The sequence below is a fragment of the Chiroxiphia lanceolata genome, chromosome 7, assembly GCF_009829145.1.
Source record: "Chiroxiphia lanceolata isolate bChiLan1 chromosome 7, bChiLan1.pri, whole genome shotgun sequence".
NCBI lineage: Eukaryota > Metazoa > Chordata > Aves > Passeriformes > Pipridae > Chiroxiphia > Chiroxiphia lanceolata.
Window position 1 is genome coordinate 18,320,932 of NC_045643.1, and position 19,458 is coordinate 18,340,389.

The 19,458-nt window shown below is 43.1% G+C and overlaps 1 protein-coding gene across 9 annotated transcripts in view; it reads right to left on the reverse strand.

The window, feature by feature from the left end:
- The window catches only part of MAP3K20 (mitogen-activated protein kinase kinase kinase 20), a 96,206-nt gene extending 78,938 nt beyond the window's left edge, over nucleotides 1-17,268 (reverse strand). For 6 of the 9 annotated variants that reach the window (XR_004357957.1, XR_004357954.1, XR_004357956.1 and 3 more), the window contains exons 1-2: nucleotides 17,159-17,265; nucleotides 10,327-10,516 (exon numbers count right to left, since the gene is read on the reverse strand). Coding sequence is in view for 4 of the 9 variants with exons in the window: in XM_032692856.1 (XP_032548747.1) it covers nucleotides 10,327-10,485 (159 nt within the window). In the remaining 5 variants the exon portion in view is untranslated. Of the gene's footprint in view, nucleotides 1-10,326; nucleotides 10,517-10,763; nucleotides 10,873-16,637; nucleotides 16,684-17,158 lie in introns of those variants that run through there. The other 3 variants (XM_032692855.1, XM_032692853.1, XM_032692852.1) reach the window with 3 other exon arrangements.
- Nucleotides 17,269-19,458: the final 2,190 nt, after the last annotated feature.

Genomic DNA, 19,458 nt, shown 5'->3' on the forward strand with positions numbered 1-19,458 from the left:
TTCAATGGATCTAAATACTGACCAAGCAAAAAGGCAGAAATACAGATTTTTAAAAGACAAACAAAGCAGCTGCCCTGGTCTTCGAAAGGGCTTTGCAGGTTCTTCCTTTCCCAAAAAGGGAACTCAGGTCACAGTTTCAAGGCAATGACCGTGTCACTAGAGCTAACAGCCGATGTCAGTGTTGCTACAGAATCAAGTGTCACTTGTCCTGAATTTCTTGAGTCAGGCACCCTGTTAGGGCTGTTACTTCATGTTCCTCTCGCTAACAGCTGTAACAGGCAGGCAAGACAACCCTTCTCACAGTACAGCACAGAAACACAGTAATGAAAAGGCAGATTTCATACTGCGAATTTCAAGTTTATTAAGTAACAACAGAATGCTTGTTTATCCCAGGAGGACTGAGCCTTATTCCCAGTTGGTGAAAAACTGTAGGACTCCTTCCAGAATTACAGTGCTTACAGGGAAGTGGTTTGCAATGGGAACAGAGTAAACCACTTGGGACACAGTGCCAGAAACCATATTACTGCCAACTTCTGCACAGGACAGATGAGATACTGGCTTGGAAAGAGTATTTTACAATAAAGACTTTGGTACAAATACATAAACAACAGAAAAAGCAAAAATTAAGAGCAGAACTCCAAAATGTGTGGTCCTATTGAGTAGGGTTCTGGATCCTCTATTTGCCTTTAGGGGCCTCACAAACACTTAAAGGGGGTACTAGCAAGGCAACATCCAAAAGAAAGAGAAATTCAACAGCTTGGAATTTTAGCCATCTGTTGCTATATACTTATATCACATGCAGCACCTCAGCATTCACAGACACATCATCACAAAGAGACCAAAAAGCCTGTTCTTTGGCCTAAGAGATTAAAAGTACACAGTTCGCAAAAACTGAAACCCAGCAATCACTACTTATAAGCCATCATCTTTGACAGGACTGCCTCAAATGCTACCGGTATTACTAAAATTAAGCTTGTTATATAAGTAGACAAAAAGTGATTTCTGTGCTTTTTCCCCTCTGACCACAGACAGGCATGCTCTATACTTTCTCTGCTTTACTGTTCTTCCAAGGAAGAGGAAAAGATAACCTCTTGGAAAATGTCAGTCATTCACTCGAGGGTGCAGCAACTAGATTATTTTAACAAATTTCCAGAACAACCTACTCATCGCTCCTATTCTGCTTTTGCCAGATAATGATTTGCAGAGCGCCTCAGCTTTCACTGAAAGGCTGCCACCCGCCCAGCCTGCATGTCTGCCTTTTGGTTTTCCCAGCTCCCAGAGCAACTTTGTACAAGCAACTGCATCTCGTCTTCTGGTGTCTACCAGGAGCTTCCACGCTTCTCCTACAACAGCTCAAGGGTTTTTACAAACCATGCTTATTTTTGATGTGGCTACTGGAACTCAGGTGCCCAATACACAAAACCCACAGGTATTTGGTCAGGTGTGTATATCATGACATGATTTCTTTCTCTCCCTTGCCTACATCATTTAGCCACAAGGAACCCCAATTTTCAGAAGTTTTGGAGTAAAATACATAAGCAATCAGAGGTAGAAGAGAAGTGTGGAGGTATGTGGCACTGTTCCACTTCAGTGACATCCAGGGGCCAGGCCCTACTTTGCCAAGGAGGTGCAGCCATAGGGAGGCCCCTCCTGTGTGCAAGTCACCCAGTTTCCCTGTGGAGCTGACCTTCTTAAATAGAAATAATGCAGAATGTAGATTCTCTAAACACTAATCGAGTAAACAAACATGTATTTGCCAATATGATTCTTCCCCAGTAGCTGAACTGTAACAGATGAAACATTTAAACAGTTTAGAGGCAGCTAGATCAGAAGTGCAGCTCCATATTTGTCCTTACTGGCCTCATCTCCTTGGTATGTTTGCACAGTTAACTGAATATGACAGAAAGAGTTAATGTTAAAGCTGTTCTCAGGGCTCCTCTGTAGCCTCCGGTTAACATAAACAGGTCTGAATGTTTCTTGTTACTATTTATATTGTCATCTTAAAAAGGAAACTTTCTCTATCAGCACCTTAATAAGTGGAAATATTATTCATATATATTATTCATATATAATATGAAATAACTTTTACAGTCTTAGTTGTGTCATGACAACTAAAAAGACTGATTTTCAGGCTTGCCTTAAAGTTAGGATATATATATTTTTCCTTCAACTTTGTTTTCAGTGAAATTTTTGCCCCAGACCCTTAAACAACTCACATGCAGATAGTCTAAAATTAAGGACAAAAAAAAAAAAAAAGGCAAGTAAAGTAGGGCCTATCTATATCTAGTCCTGTCGAATATTTTACTGCCCTCTTAAAAGGACAAAGTATGTTGCTCAAGATTCCACTGCTACCATGTGTATGGCAGGTAGTTTGGGGACCCCAACCAGAGTCGTGGCTCAGCTTTGAATAACCTGTGGAAAATGCCCTCCAGGAGAGTGATGGTCCCAGACTCACAGAATCACATCAACTCCAGCACAGATCCCAGACTTCACCTGAACCATCACACAGGCACCCAACAACCCAGACATTGTGTCATATTCAAACAATACTTCCACACACCTCAACAGCAACTCTGGAATTCGTCATTTCATATGCTGCAGTCAGTGCAAGCTATTTAATTAGCACCCCCAGGAACTGCAACACCAACAGATTTCAATGTGGGTCACAGACAAATTGTCAGCTGTCCATCAAAGCACTCAAGACTCAAACATGCAATCACCATCTCTAAAGTTATCACTCATCTGCCATTGCAATTTTCTACTGTAACCTTGTTTTAAGAAAACTACATACTTAGATAAATGTCTACATAAGTCTAACTTGAACCAACCCTCAATTGTTGGAACCTGCAGCAACTTATAACACCACTTTGAAGAAAAAGGATCTTTTCTACAGAAAAGCTTCAGGACAGCTTAAACATCCAAAAATACCATTTTGCAGTTAATCGCTTCAACAGAAGCTTGGGGTCAGAGAATGTCGTGGGAGGGGAAACAAAAGAGTTGCCATTTAATGTTAAGGGTTGCTGGCATGGAAAAATAAGCAACACAACCTCTCCTTCAAATTATAAATAACAACTGCAAAAAGAAGACAGAAAAGGGAGAAACATATCTAGAGTAAAATTAAAAAAAAATAAAAAAACCACCAAAAATAAATAAAAACAACCCTCCCCCCAACAACAATAACCAAAAAACCCAACCAAACAAAAAAACCCAACCAAACTCTCTCCCTCACCCCAAACCAAACCAAAATGAAGAAAAAAAACACCCTAGGAAAAATACCCTTAATTGCAGCTAAGTATCTACTGGCAATGCAAGCAACCCACTGTCAAACAAAAACTTGCAGCAGAGTGACAGAATATACGATGGAATTAAACTAATTACGAAACTAAAGAATATTTAATAATATCCTAACAAGTTGCATATTGTGGATAGCAAAATGGATAAGAAAGAGTGCTTTCTAAACAATCAGAGACAGATTTTCTCCCTATTCTAAATAAAATTTATTCATAATTTGTAGGAAACAGGCATAAAAACTCGTTCACCTGCAGAGGTTGTACCTTCTAAGAAAAAAAAAAAACCCAAACCCAAACCACAAAAAAACTCACCACCAAAATTAAAGATAACTGAGGTAAAAAGGTCCAAACCTCACAGAGATATTCCTAGCCCAGGGATCAGGCACACAGTAAGTTCTTGTGACTCCACCAAGCTATGGCAGCTGTACTGATATTCCTGATCAGCAGCAAATGCAAGGTAATTTCATTTCTCACATACAAAGTTTAAGGCAATTCAAAAGATAAGCAAAAGGAATCAACAGACATATCTACTGCACCCTATTTAGCTTATTAATTTGTCTGTTTATCAAATTTATTTAGGTACCAACTGTTCAAAGCTGCCACCAGTCAAGAGAAGGACATGTGCACTTGACCCTTTAGAATTTCAGTAAAAAACCTGGTAGTTTAGCTATAAAAAAAAGGATAAGCTTCTTAAATGTGGCTACAGCAAGATTTCCAGCACGTGTGAAATTACTTTTCATTTACTGCAAGCTAAGATGACAACACTGGCAGTTATTATGTCTCAACTGATTCAAAATAACTTTTGAAGCCACAGATTGCTAGTCTGGGTCCTGACACGCCAGTTTCAATGATGTCTATATCAAATTAATGCAAAATTGGCTTGATTTAAAAGAATGTGTATATGCAAGCCTGTGTAAGTAAGAATCTCAAATTAAGTTGGTCCAAAAAAATTAGTAAGCCACACAACTCGTACTACGAGTACTCATTAATTACACAAAGCAAACTCCCAAAGATGTTATTCATCTAATGAAAAACTTGGTACAAAAATGTTTAAATACACAAGTTAAAAACTCCACTACAGTAAAATACAGCAAAATACAGACCAATATGTTTCTGTGTCTGGATTGCTACGTTTCCAAGATTGTTTTAGGAAGCAGAGGCACAGGAATGAAGTTTCTTAAAACAGACAAAATTAAAGTCTGTTCTTCCTAAGAATAATTGTATTCTGGCAATGCTACATCAACTTTCATTATACTAGTGTCTCCCAAATACCAAAGGGGTTTTGAAAATATTTTGGTTGCAACCCATGTGCCACTCGACACTTACAACACAGTCTTACCCAAAGCACACAGAAAATCTCATGCAGTGACACCTGGAAACATGACATGCATTTACAAAATAAAGTCCTCCAGCAAATACCATGTGAATGAAAGCCAAGAGTAAGGCAAACTTAGAATCAGTCACAGATTTATTGCAGAAGTCTGTGCTACCCAAAATTATTTATTCTACAAGATCCAGAATACACAACACTTGGAGCATCTGAAGCAATTTTGACAATTTCCAGTCTCTAATGGGTTCCAAGTATCCTCTTGACACCTTCTGGGAATACCTTAGCACCAAAAGGAGTGCTCTAAGCCAGTTTCTTTACCAAATTAAAAACCAAAACAAAACAAAACAAACAAACAAACAGAAAATTCTGCAAAATTACCACTCTGTAAAACAGAAACTAAGACATTTTAAGACACCTCTCTGGTATAATAAATAGTTTTACTTCCTTTCAGCTGTTAACAAGATACAGCAGTATTTCTTTAAATTAACATGGGGTTGGAAGGGTTCCCACAAAATCGCTTACTGTGAACTTTGCAATTTTTCCGTATAGGTGCAGATATCTCTGGAAAGTTCACATATTTGACTCCTACACTTTGTGTACCTTCACATAGCCCACACTCTAATCCCTTTCTCACTGTTCACTACCACCAGCACCAAAGGATCACTACTTGGAAACACGGGGTTTGTCATTCCCACCATGGTGAGTTGGAACCAGGTATTATATTGAATCACTCTCAATACAAGATGACTCAAACATGAGAGAGGTAAGGGGATAGGAGCCCCTAAAAAGAGCTAATAATATAATAAAAAGTGTCAAATCTGCCCTTCATTACAGCCAGGACTCAGTGTGGAGAGCTGAATATCCAAGGCTGGCACCCATACCAGCTATAAACCACAAGCAAAAAGAATGTCTACTATTTTTAGTCCTGTCAGGACTAAGCATCAATTTCAGTTTGGTTTGGTTTGCTTTATTTTACTCTGTTGTTTTTCTCTTGTTACTTTTGAAAGTCATTCCCAGTCCTTACTCTCATGACCCACATTAAAATTACCACATGCTCACTTTTAGCACTACAAACATGAGTAAGTCTAGTGACATGCATGTGGTTAGACTTAACTCATCCCCTTCAGAAGGTAGAGGCACAATCCATGTTTTCTGGACAGTTCTTTTCAGAAGTGGATCATAAAAATAAAAAAAAAGTGAACACGCTGTATTATATTCCACATGAAAATTTTTATGAAGCATTAAAAGATCCCCTAAAGCTTACTGCACATGTATTATATATAAGGAACCCTAACAATATAAAATTAACTTCCATGGTAGCCAGACTTCAGGCAATACTGCATCAAAACTAGAGAAAACATGTTTTTATTTTTAAGTCTCATAAAACTTAAATGCATTACAGAGACATGACTGAACAAAGCATGCATAGTTAATCCTACTCAATTTAATATCTTTTATCCACAAGTTAGTTCTCTTAGTTTACCAGAAGTATTTAAGTATTTCCCAATAAGATTACAGTTACATTTTACTAGTTTTTTTCCACCACTCTCCTGCAGTTTGCACAGACCACTGCCAGCATTTTGAAGGAGTCCATGAACTCCATGAAGGAGTCCATGAACTGCATGAAATCAAATGATCTTGTACCCAAGTACCATGGTTGTAATGGCTGAAGCAAGCAAACCAGATGCAATACTGCTGCTCATCAATAGCACAGAGACAGCTCATGGATCATGGAATACTTTCAAAGAGCTGTGATATTAAAATTAAATTAAAATTTCAGGTGAAATTCCAGCAGGAATAAATCTCCTGGTGAAGAACCACACTCCAGATAACACTCCAGCTGCCAACAAACTACCATCAAAAGCACAACCTTCAAAAGCAGTGACAAATAATGGGTGAACTTCAGAGATGTACAATCAAAGGAGGTGAGTGCTCTTTAGTGAAAAGCTAATGTGGTAAGGCATAAAACAACATTTGTAACACTTCACTCCAGCAGTTATCTGCTCAAGATAATGGAGTCAAAAGAACTGCTAGCAATTTGCAGAATAAGGACGCTGGGCCCAATCTCTCCCATTCATTTCAGTGGGAGCCAAATTATGGGCTTACCCAATAATTCATATAAATCACTCTCAAAAATGCCAAATAACTTCCTGAATAGTAGGTATGCGATTTTCTTCCATGAGAGGACACAATTACCACTTAGGGCAAAAGGAGAAAGCACAGATCCTACTACAGGAGGCATTTTTACTCCACCACATGCATCACAAACATCACACCAACAGTTTGATTTTCCATAAAACAATTCACAAGGAACTCCTCTTCCCTTCTTAAAACCCAAAACTGCTAGAGTGTTTGTACTAGATAGTAAAATGGCAATTTAATTTTGGTTTTACTGCTGTTTAATCACTCAGGCTGTACTTCTACGTTTTACTCACTCAGCAGAAGTCATGCCCAGTTTCAGATCTGCTATTCTAGTCAAGGCCTTGTAGAATATTTATTTTTCTCAGCAGACCTATTTAGGTGTATTTTATTCACAAAAACACACACATCCTCCTGTAAAGTCGCATTTTACTGCCTGTCTATAAAAACTTAATGCCCTGCAGAGGTATTTCTCAAATTTTAAAGAGTTTTGAAGCAATGTGTCTGAGCAACATTCTTCCAAGTATTCATAAGTTTTTCTAAGCACATATTTTAGTATGCTGTGCTGGAACAAAAATTGCCTTGTTTCACATGTTAGCACTTGTTAGCCCCTTGACTAATATAAAACCTTCAAGATCTTTGCTGGTTGTGATTGGCTTGTTTAATAAAATGACACACAGATACAACATATTTGCAGAATGATACCACAGCTCCATTGACTTGGCTTGTGCCCTTGGTCTTGGCTAGCATGAAATTCCTCTGAGCAAGCTTTTCATAACTCTCCTCTGTTTTCCCTCTGATCAGTTGTTATGGATTACTGGCAGCAGTTAACAGAAATACAAGACAATCAGTCATGGAGTTAAAAGGACACTTCCTTTCAAATACACCAGAAAGAGCAATAATTAGTTTTCTGGACTAAATGCATCCAAATATCTGCTAAACACATACAGTTACAGCAAGGTATTTCTGTATTGTTATCAGAACAGCCATTGACTCACCGTGACTTTCAGTGCAGTTCAGTTACAGATGTTCATTACTGTCATCACTATAGAGGAACATACTACATATGGAAACATATGACAGCCATTAGGGTCAGAAGAGACCTTCAGGTCACCAAGGTTGGCCTCTGGTACAGCACAGGCCACCATACCACACAGCAAGATACTGAGTGTTGAGCTCAAAACCAACTGTCTAAAAAGACATCTCAATGAGAAGACAAAGAGATGGAAATGATCCTCCATCTTCACTCCTTCCATTTGTAGTCTGTGCCAAGCGTTACTCATCCTCACTCCTGATAATTTGTGCTTTTCTTTTTCCATTCTAATTTGTCTGGCTACAAAGTCCAACCATTAGTTCTTGCAATAACTTTTTGCACTACACTGAGTCCACCATTTTTTCCATATGAAAATGCAACTTTTGTAAACAAGCTCTTAAGTCTCCACGACTGTTGACAGACAGTTCTGCCAAAGCTTGCTAGACTTATTTAAGGCATCACCACTTGCCTCTCCGCTGCCTTCCTAGAAAACTTTCAAGAGAAAGTGCCCATACCAACCTGGTCCCATCCACAACCTATTTTGTTTAGTTTAAGTTGCAAATAGTAACCAATCTGAAGGAAAATAAACAACTTTGTGCTGGAAGACCCTTGCTCCCCTTTTGTCAACTCATTCTGATGGATGACATTCATCACCCCTTTTCGACACCCCCACCATCTCTAACATTCCACTCTGTGTTTTGCAAATCCCCTTGGGCTGCCCGTCCAGTTCATTTACACTCTTTTAAACAAAACAGAACCACATCTGCACCTACTGCCTAACAACAATTCACCCAATGCCACATACCAAGATAAAGCACACCTGGTTCTTACAAATGACTTGATCCTCATTTGGATATGCAAGACATTTAACCAAATTTGCCTAATGCAATATGACCTCTTAATGAGTTGCAAGTCTTCATTAATCCCTAAATAAATCCTTAAATTATAATAAATTCTTTCCAGCATATGATTTCCTTTTCCTACTGAACAATCTGTGTTCGTTGTTACTACAAGTTGAACTTTGTATTGGGCTGTCTTAAAAAAATATATTTTTGTTGAATGGTCTAACTGTGTCAAGTAATACACAGAACTGTCCTTTCTCCATCCTTTCCCATTCCATTAAGGTTTATGCCATCACAAGATGTAGTAATATTGTTTTTAAATCTACTTTCAAAAAATGCTTTAAGTACAAGTCTATCCCAGACACAGCTGTAATCACACCAGAAACACACATATTCAGTATTTCACTGACCACTACTGAGACCTGCCAGCCAGATGATTTTTAAGGAGCACAGTACTGATACTGCATAGCATCAATTTACTTGTCTTCCTCTATCTTTTGATATTAAAAAATAATAGAAATAAAGAGAACAGTCCAAACCGTCATTGGACAGAATGTATAAATCTTCCACCATCCTGGAAAAACCACAAGATCCTTCTAAATTATTTTAGACAGTAATTTCCTTAATCACGATGAAACATTCTTATCACAACACTAAGCATGGTGTTATCATGACAGCTCAGTTGCTGCAGCAGTGGATGAACTTTCGTGTCTCGTTATTTACTAAGCCTATTATTCCTAGCACTGCTCTGCCATCCTCCAGCTTGTAACCGTCTTCCTAAAATACTTGGAGGACACTGTATACAAGTTAGAAACAGTCACGCTGTTAGCAGTCCACTAACTGTGTTGTCCATCACTAGACTGCTGTGTCCTCACTGCTCCATCTGTGGTGGTGACCAGCAGGCAGGCTAGAGCACTGTGATGACCACATACACCATGCCTCTACTGGAACTGTACAAAGCTGAGGGGTGAACAGGATTTTTAGGCAAATCTAAAAATCTTTGAAAAAAAAACCCAAAAAACAAACGATAGACCAATCCTCGTTAGAACAGGTGCAGTAAGTTAATTCTGCCTTTTCCCTCAGGATTGCCAAGGACCTGTCCAACTTTCCAGGTGCACAGGACGCCACAAGGGTAGAACAGTTAGAGAGTTGGCTGGTAGAACAGTTAGTCTTAAAAATATCTCATTGCAAGACCAAGCTGAAGTGTGGTTACGACTAACTCGGAGCTATGGAGCTTCTAGATCAAAACCTGCAGCAGGCAGGGAAGAGACAATGTTAAGCCCATGGTGAACATACAGATATGAACCACAGCCCGTAAGAGACCAGAAGTCACGAGGAGAAAACAGAATCAGGCCATGACAGTGAAAACTACCTCTCCCTATCTAGCAACATGCCTGCTGGTATCAAGGGGAAATTACTAGCTCCACAGGCACAGCTAGCTCTCCTTCTGAGGAGCTGCTAAATAAAAAAAGTGGGAGAGAACAGTGAACAGTAAAAACAATAATGCTTTAAATCAGCCCCCTCGGCTAAGACCGCTCAACTCTAACATCATCCACTTACAGGGTTTTGTAATTAAACAAAGTAAAAGCCCAAGGTAGTTTGCCTGCACTATCCAGAGGATGGAAGACACTAGGAAAGAATTTTTGTTCTTGTTACCACAGCAGACAAAGTGAATGGAAAGTAAACTTTTACCTCTTTTTCTATTTTGAGCAGCTTCTTTACTGCCACCTCCTTGTCCTGAGAAATCCATCGGGCTCGGTAGACACTCCCGAAACTCCCTCCACCGCAGTTCTCAAAAAACTGCAAGTCATCAAATTTAATTTGCACAAATGAAGCACTGGTAGACGACATCTCATAATGACAAAATATCCCACAGCAAAACCTGTGAAAAGAAAAGCTTTCATTAACACACATTCTCCAAGGATTTACGGACTTTCCTACCCATGCCCAGACATCCCAAAATCAGAATCACAAGCACGCTACAAGTAAAATCCACAGGGCACAGAAGGAAAACAATCTGGAAACTCGCACTCCAGCAGGCTGTGCAAACGTTTGCATAATTTGCACAAGCTATTAGGAGCAGCTGGGAGACAGAAACGACTAAAAGTATTCCTCAGAGGGATACTGACGTTTCCCGAACACCTTGAAAGCGGCTCTGCGAGAGGCAGGCGGGTCGCTGCCTTGCCCGTGGCAAGCGGAGCGCGCCGACAGACAGGAAGCGTGCTCCGGGCTCGGAGCTTGCCTAGCAGCTCAGGCACGCCAGGCACGCCGCGCTCCCGCCGCAGTGTCCAGGGATGAGGCACTCGCCGCCCCGGACGCGCAGGCGGCGCTCCGGCAGCCGAGCGGTGGCACCGCGACACACCGCGACACACCGCGACACACCGCGCACCCGGGCCGAGGCCGGAGCGCTTCGCACAGGGACGTGGAAAAACCTGGCCGTGGTAAATCTCTCTTCCCGAGTGACTCAGTTCTGTTTGCATGTTGCAACAAAGCGCAAGTACGAGCTAATTGATCTGTGTTACAATATGTGAAATTCTGCAGCCCGTGCCAAGACTGGTGTCGGCAGTTTGAAGAGAGGATCCCAAGCCTGCTGACGGGAACAGAACGTCCCTCTCCGAGATTTCACGGTGATAAAGCTCATGGCTGTAGAGAATTTCAAGAAATATCATCACCTAAATGCATGAAGAATGACTAATTTTAAGTTTCCTTTTTGTAATGATGTAAGATCAGAAAGCTCAGGTCTTTAGTGGGACTGCAGGACATGGCATCCTCTAGAACCATCTGCAAGCCTGCCATGGGATCATTTCAGAAGCATTTCAGACAAAGTAGTTTTAATTACCACCAAAAGTTACTATACCTGCAATTAATGAAAGTAAATTTATCAGCATAAAATGAGAAATGGGTTTGAATGAAACAAGCCAAAACCCGAGATATTGGGTTACTGGTGAAAACCACACGCCCAGTTTCAATGGTAAATGAAAGTACCAAAACATACTATGTCTTATTGGAGCTTCCATTCTATAGAGCTTTTTGAGATGGAATCCACACATTATGTGTTGTCCGGAGCTGGGAAATGCACCTGTAATACACCCAGTACTACTGACAGCCAAACCCCCTTTATGCCAGTCCCTTCTGTAAGAAACACAAAGACATTATCTGCCCCCTGGCTTTCCTTATTGTGCAGCTAAAACTGATTAAAACTGAGACATCATCTGACCATGAATTTCTGGTACTATTTGGTTGCAGCTATTCTCCAAATGAGAGAAGATACTAACACTTTTCAACATATAAGATAACATCAAGCCTTTCCTGAAACTGCCTGCTTAATTTCATAACTCTTGACCACCCATAAAGGTAAAGGCAAACGCTGACCAGACCATGACAACTTGACTATATTTACAAGAAGGCATTTTAGGAAGGGGCAGATTTCAAGCCTTTCATTGGCAGCCGGCCTGCAGAGCTCTTGGAGAGGGAATATGAATGCTCTCTCCCCAGCACTGTGAGTCAGAGTAGGGGTTACCAGTGGGATATGAAATAAAGTTCATTCTTCCAGAGCTCTGCAGCCCCTTCCCTGATACAAGTGCCCAAACTCTCCTAGTGACCTTCTGTTCTTGTTTTAACCTTGTTGCTGATGTAAGATTTCCTGCCATCCCAGAGTCATCTTTCGCACCGTCCTGCATACATTTTCTTTAGAGAAAGCTTAAAGGAAAAGAAATTGGTCACTCCTACGAAGAGAGTAGTGAAGCCAGTTTCAACATTTTGCTCTCTGCCAGTGCTGCTTAATTAGCAGATCTTCAGAAACAAAAGCTCATTTGCTCTGTTTACTCTAGCAGTTACCCCAAGTTAATGCTGTGTACATGGTGTCTCAAGCATATGTGACACTTTATAGACAAATGAAAAAGGTCAGCTTCCCAAACCAGAGACCTCACAATTTAAGGCCACAGCCCTGCATATATTTACGAACGTGGGTAATTACACTTGAATGAACAATATCCTTACTGACAATAAAATTAGTTAGAAGAGTGACGTTACTCATAGGCAAAAGCATACGCACCATAATTTAACTGGACCATAAATTTAACAGGGAAGTGGGAACAGCTGATTATAGATGGCTGCATTTGGGATGGCAGAAGGAACAGAAAACCAACTGAAAAATATATCACAGGAAGCCAGTATTTCTGGCCTATCTGAATTCAATAGCTCTGAAGAGCCGTCAAATTATTTAACATTATTGTTCACCCAGAAGAACCAAATCACCCATACAAACCAGTAAATTATTTGATTTCTGGAAGTTACACCGGCACAGAAAAATATGCACACCAGACACTTGAGACAACAAACACAAGCGAGAACTTTTCTGACAGGTCCTCCTTAGTGCTTCAGATTTTACCTAAACATTAATGCACTCGCAATGCTCTGCCCGGCACACAAGCATTTGCAGAAGCTACTGTTCACCCTTTAAACACCTCCCCAATTTCAAATTTACCTACAGCAGTCAACCAGCTGCAGATCACAAAACAATTAATCTGGAAAAGATCTCTGAGATCATCGAGTCCAACCTACGCAACCTGTGACCAAACACCACCTTGTCAACCAGACCATGGTACTGAGTGCCACATCCAGTTCTTTCCTTAAACATCTCCAGCGACGGTGACTCCACCACCCTGGGCAGCCCATTCCAATATCTAGTCACCCCTTCTGTGAAGAAAATCTTTCCTAATGTCCAATCTAAACCTACCCTGGTGCAGCTTAAGACTATGTCTTCTTGTTCTATTGCTAGTTGTCTGGGAGAAGAGGCTGACTTCCACCTGGCTGCAACCTCCTTTCAAGCAGTAGTAGAGATGCTATAGGCACCAGCATACAATAAATTATTATTATTTAAAGAATGATTCATTGGTTTGTATCAGGTTCTTCCAGATGCTTTTTTCCAGAGAAAGTAGAGGAGACTTACAAGGGACACTCTTTATTTGGAGATCTGTAATTAACAACAGCCTAAGTTCATTTTCTCCTTCTAGATGAAACAACAGACCTGTTTAAACATGACTCCACATTTTCGGATGCAAGCTAGTTAATCCTCAATTAGAGAGATCAATCTCTTTGTTATGTTTAAGAAAACAACTGTTTAGAGTAACAACTGCACGTGATAAATCTGCACAGTTATTAACTTGTCATCCTTCTTAAACAATCGGAGTTTATACCACTGGTTCAGAGGAAAAAAATAGATCAGGTATTTCAGTTAACTCCACAGTCTTACATTTGCATCTGAAACAAGTACAGCATTCCAACAACAGTGTGGCACTTCTTCACATCTTTCACTTCTGCAGCCAGGAGAGCAGTCCTCTGCAGCACTGGGGGCCGGGGTGACAGCAACTCTCCCATACACAGTATAAGGAAGGTTTGGCACCCACACCATCCTTCCACACTCACATGGTCTCAAGCGCTTAGCCACCGTCCTTGCGCAGCCAGGGGAACACTACACTGACTGACGGTGTTGCTTGTTCTTGACTAAATGAAAACATGACAGTTCAGAAACAGTGAATGGCAGGTGTTTCAGGAAACAACTCAACTGCTGGTTATTTCAGTTGGATCTTCCTGGAGGAAAAAGCATTTGCTCTTTTTTCTGTTTTATTTCTAACAGTTAACATGAGCTTGTCATCTTGCAGCAACATCTCCATCTTCTCCTGAGTCTTTCTTTTCCCTCATGGTAACTTACTCGAGCATGCTGTTAGAAGCTGTTCATTTCATACCAAAAAGTAAAATATCTGAGCTGCCCTTGGCAGCATTTAACATTTCAAGTAATCATTTAGCATTATTTAACATTAGTTTTTAACATGTTAGTTCCATTACACAGAGTCACTTTGCAGCAAGCCATTATGTCACCACAAGCTCAGTTCAGTACACTAAAAAATGTAGGTGTAGGAAACCATCTGCCATCACTGGCTTCTTGTGATTACAGTAGTTTAGGGGATTAACCCATGTGGGGGCCTGACCCTGCTGAGCTCCCACACTTTCTGCTCCACCCAGGCCCCCACAAAGTGAGGGAACCCCTAAGCACCTAGACAGACAGGTTGCACACCAACCCTCCTGAAGGCTGCCCTGCATCTTACCACAGTGACACTGGAAGAACTTGTACCTCACAGCTCCCTACAAACAGGCTGCAACTAGGGGAAGTGCTGCCATGACCAACACTCTGCTTTATTCCACATACAAACCAGAAGACCCTTCTATTTGCCATTCAGCTACTGCTCCCAGAGTTTAGAGAACTTCTGCTTGAGGGACTTACAAGCTAGAGGCAGGGGGCAGGAAAGAATTCAGCACAAATTGCACAGTAACTGCAACTCATATTTTGCTTAGTGCGTGGCTGCGGAACTGAAAATTGCATCCCTCATCTTGCACGTGCACCTGACGCTGCTCAAGCATTCAATTACTTCAGGAACACCCTTTGTAATTTATTAAGGGTCACAACCACGCCACTCACTGCCCTCACTTCACTGTGTGGTTCCACGAAGCAGGATTCAGTGCTTCTTTCAGGAAGGCACACTGCCAACATATTGCCAATAAAGTAGTAGCACACCACACTTGTGCTATCTTAAAATACACAGCCGAATGTGCCAAGTTTCCTTATTTGGCAAAACAGCCCATTTGCTTTCAGTATCTTTGACCATCCATTTTTAGACCCAAATCATCCTCTGTATCCAGCATGGCCTACAGTCCTCAAACATATCAACCTGGATTTTTCAGCAGCATATTTATTTAGCCTTTTTAAAAATATATATTTAATCCCCCCCCCAAACAAAAAAGTCCAAAAACCCCTCCACCCTCAAACACCAAAACATGGTTAGCCACTGTCTTGTCCAAATAGAAAACATAAAAGGGGTTACAGTGATATCAAGCTACAAGAGATATTGCAGAAAGTAGTTTTTAGAAATAAAAAACCCCTTAATCATATCTTGAACTGCTGATGAATAAGATGCAAACAAACTCCAAGTACAGCTCCAAATTAAATATATTCTAATCTTCTAATCTCCCAAGAAGTTAAAATAAAGTCAACAGCCCCTACAACTCCTAAACTTTCTTAATCAGACTGAGCAGCAGCCCTGCAGATGGTGAGACTGGAGGTATGGCTCTGCCTACCTTAGTTACAGAAGCAACAACATTTGAGCCTGTCCTTTGTCAGAACCTAAGAATTATGCATAACTTCCATTAATAACATTCCTAATTTTAATTTAATTTATATAAGCACTGCTACAGAAAAAGGGCTCAACTCAGCCTAAACAGTTTGACTACTTCAGGAAAAGAATTACTTTCAACCCAAGCTGTGTCAATGGCAGAGACCGAAGGGTTTAAAGGCTTTGCTTTAAATAGAAAATATTTTATCTCAGAAAAACCCTAAACTTCACTTACACTATACCTTGTAAGTGATGTCTGACAGGAGTATACATGCATGCAAGAAAGACAAGGCAGCTAAACCTGCATCCAGGCCCACAGCAAAGCTTAGTCCTGGCACAGACCAGACTGCAGGATCCAGGCCTTAGTTTTGTCAGCCTTCCCCTCAGTCAGTAAGCCAGGCTCTCCAGGGTTACCATTATTCACACAATGCCACCAGTATGCAAAGCACATTACTGATAGATAAAACAAGTAAGCTTCTAAGGACTTACAATTTAAGGACAAAGTCCTAAAAACATCTAACTGCATGCCTCCAGCGGAAAGCTATGATGCTTTCAGGCAGTGACCCAGTTAATCCAGTGCTTTCAAATTATTTCTGCTTCTGGAACTTAGAAAAAGTAATGATCCATGGCTTTCCCGATGGCTCTGTCGCTAAAACTCCCAGCAGAGCATGCTGGATACAGGGGTAATGGATGGCTCACACACACCCGTGCTTAATAAAAGGGCATACTGCTAGAAACGAGCTAACTTGAGCCAACACAGCAAAAACAAAGATCAACAGTTTACTTAAAAAATGAAGGAGAAAAGGAAAAAAATGGAGAGAATGAAAGATACACCTCAAAGCCCAACCCGGGGGATTTCATGCCCAAAATAACAGCAAAACGCAGCAGGTGCGTGTGAAGTGAACACGTTTGAATCGCGGCCTGAGCAGCGTAGGGGTGGCCGAGAGCAGCAGCCCCTGGCGGGACGCCGGCTGCTCGTGTCCCGCTGCTCGTGTCCCGCTGCCCGCCGCCACGGACCGCCGCTGGCAGCACCTCCCGCGGCCGGGCCGTCCCGCCTGCCCGTCCGGGTGCTCCCGCCTCGGCCCGTCTCCCGACCCCCGTCCCACCGCGCGTGGGCGCCGCTGCCTTCGCGGGGTTTGTCGGGGGCGGCGGGACGGGGGCGACGCAAGGTCAGGCCGCGCCACCTCCCTCCCCAGGGCTTCCCGAGTTGCTTCAGCACGGGGAACGTTCAACCCGGCGGGGACACCCCTGGCACGGCCCGGCCCCGCCGGCTGCCCGTCGCCTCCCTCCGCCCGGCCGAACGCGCACCGACCACGCCGCCGCCCCCAGCGCGGGGGGCGCCTCGCCGTCCTCACCTTTCCCGAGGGGCTCCGGGTTGGCGGGACCCGAGCGGCGCCGATCCCGGAGCCGCCGAGGGAGCTGCAACCGGCGCGAACGCGTCTCCCGCTCCGTCCCCCGCGCTTCCGGTTGGAGCCGGGAGCGGAGCCGCCGCCGCCCCCGCGCCGCCTCGCAGGGGCGCCACCCCGCGCCCCGCGCCGGGCCCCGCGGGGAGGCGCGTCCGCCCCGCCTCGGGGGTGCGGGCGGCGCGGTGCCCCGGCTGCAGGGGGCGCGGGGCCGGGGTCGGGCGGGCGGAGACGGCGCGGAGCGGCCTCACGGCAGCGCCTCCGCCCCGCGGGCCGGGGGTGCGGGTGTGGCGGGCGGGGGGCAGCGCGTGCCCCCCACCCTCGTCCACGACACTTCGGGTTACGGGGCGCTGAGCGCTGTGGCGGGGCTGGCGCGAGGCGAGCAGGACGGAGCATCGGCTTCACGGAATTATAGAATCACAGAATGTTCTGAATTGGAAGGGACCCACAAGGATCATCGAGCCCAACTCCTAGCCCTGCACAGGACCATCCCCAAGAGTCACACCATGTGCCAGAGAGTGTTGTCCAAATTCTTCTTGAACTCTGTCAGGCTTGGTTCTGTGACCATTTCCCTCGGGAGCCTGTTCCAGTGCCCAACCAGCCCCTGGATGAAGAAACCTTTTTCTAATACCCAACCTAAACCTTTCCTGACACAACTTCAGGCCATTCTCTGGGGTCCTGTCACTGGTCACCACAGAGATCAGTGTCTACCTCTCCTCTTCCCCTCACAAGGAAGTTGTAACTGCAATGAAGTCTCCCCTCAGTCTCCTCCAGACTGAACAGACCAAGTGCCCTCAGCCACTCCTAATACAGCTTCCCCTCAAGGCCCTTCGTGATCCTCGTTGCCCTCCTTTGGACACTCTCTAATAGCTTTATATCTTTTTTATCTTGTGGTGCCCAGCACTGCCCACAATATTCAAGGTCAGGCCACCCCTGTGCAGAGCAGAGCAGAGCAGGACAATCCTCACCCTTGACCAGCTGGCAGTGCTTTTGCCTGATGCCCCCCAGGACACAGTTGGCCCTCCTGGCTTGGGCTGACCAAGGAGGATGGCCTCTGGCTGAGTGGTGGTCTACTTGTTGGTCAGCCATGCCAAACTTGGGAAAAGCCTCTGGATCAAGCAGGGCTGTTTGCTTAGGTGTTTCCAGTTGACAAGTGCAGCCTGGACATTGCAGGTTGAGGGAGTCCAGGCACAGGGGCTGCGCTGCCACAGCCACAGCTTTGGAAGCACAATTCTTTCATCCAGGGTTCCTGCTTCAGTGACAGGAGTATGGCTAAATTGTGTACCAAAATGACCAGAAGGTGGTAACTTTAAAAAAACCCTGCTTCACTGTTCTTGTGCCACTGGAGTTGGGATGGTGTTTCCACAAGATGCAGCATCTTTAAATTCTGGGATTGCCAAGCTGCTGTGGCTACAGGTCTGGAGATGCCCAGGAGTAGGAAGGGAGCAGGCTGTGCTCCTACAGGCAGTCCTCCTTTTAGGAATGTGGAAGAAGAGGATTTGACTGGCGATTATAACCCTCCTACTCTTTGTCCATATTCCCCAGCTGCCCTCCGGACGATCACCCCAGGTCATGAATGAAACAGAGAGACAACCCACCTCTACCCTCTGAAGTCACATGAATCCTTTCTTAGCCAAATGGCATTGAAGTACTCTGCCATTGCAGAAAACTGTTTGCAAATTGAAAATAGGCTGTCATGCTTAAAGGAAGTGACTCAAAAGACTTGGGGGGCAAACAATTTTTCTACTGAGGCAAGCACATCACATGGCTGTGACAGCACATTTTCTGTATCAGTATCGTGCAAGATTCAATGCCTATCTCCACTTTACTCTGCACTCCCCAGGTCATCTACAGGTGACTGTACACTATGATCTTCCATTCACTGGAGAATCACATCTCCTTGCTATCTCTCATATTTGACTATTGTTACATGCATGTGTAGATCTGCCATATAAAACCAGCTGTGTAGCACAGTGATTCACAAAGAGGTGCACAGCGTCACACTGAATCATATACATTAATTGTACATCTCAAAGATGTATGGTATCAGGGTGAATCATGGAAGAACACTTTACTGATTAATTAAATACAATAATTTAATGAACATCAGAGGCATTCCTCCAAGGTGTGATAGTCTGGTACAAGAGAGGGTAAAAACCAGTCAAAACAGTGGAGCATAAGCACAAGTATACATTTCTGTACTTAAGTATACATTTCACTGAACTGTAATAACTTAATAGGAGTAAAGTTCA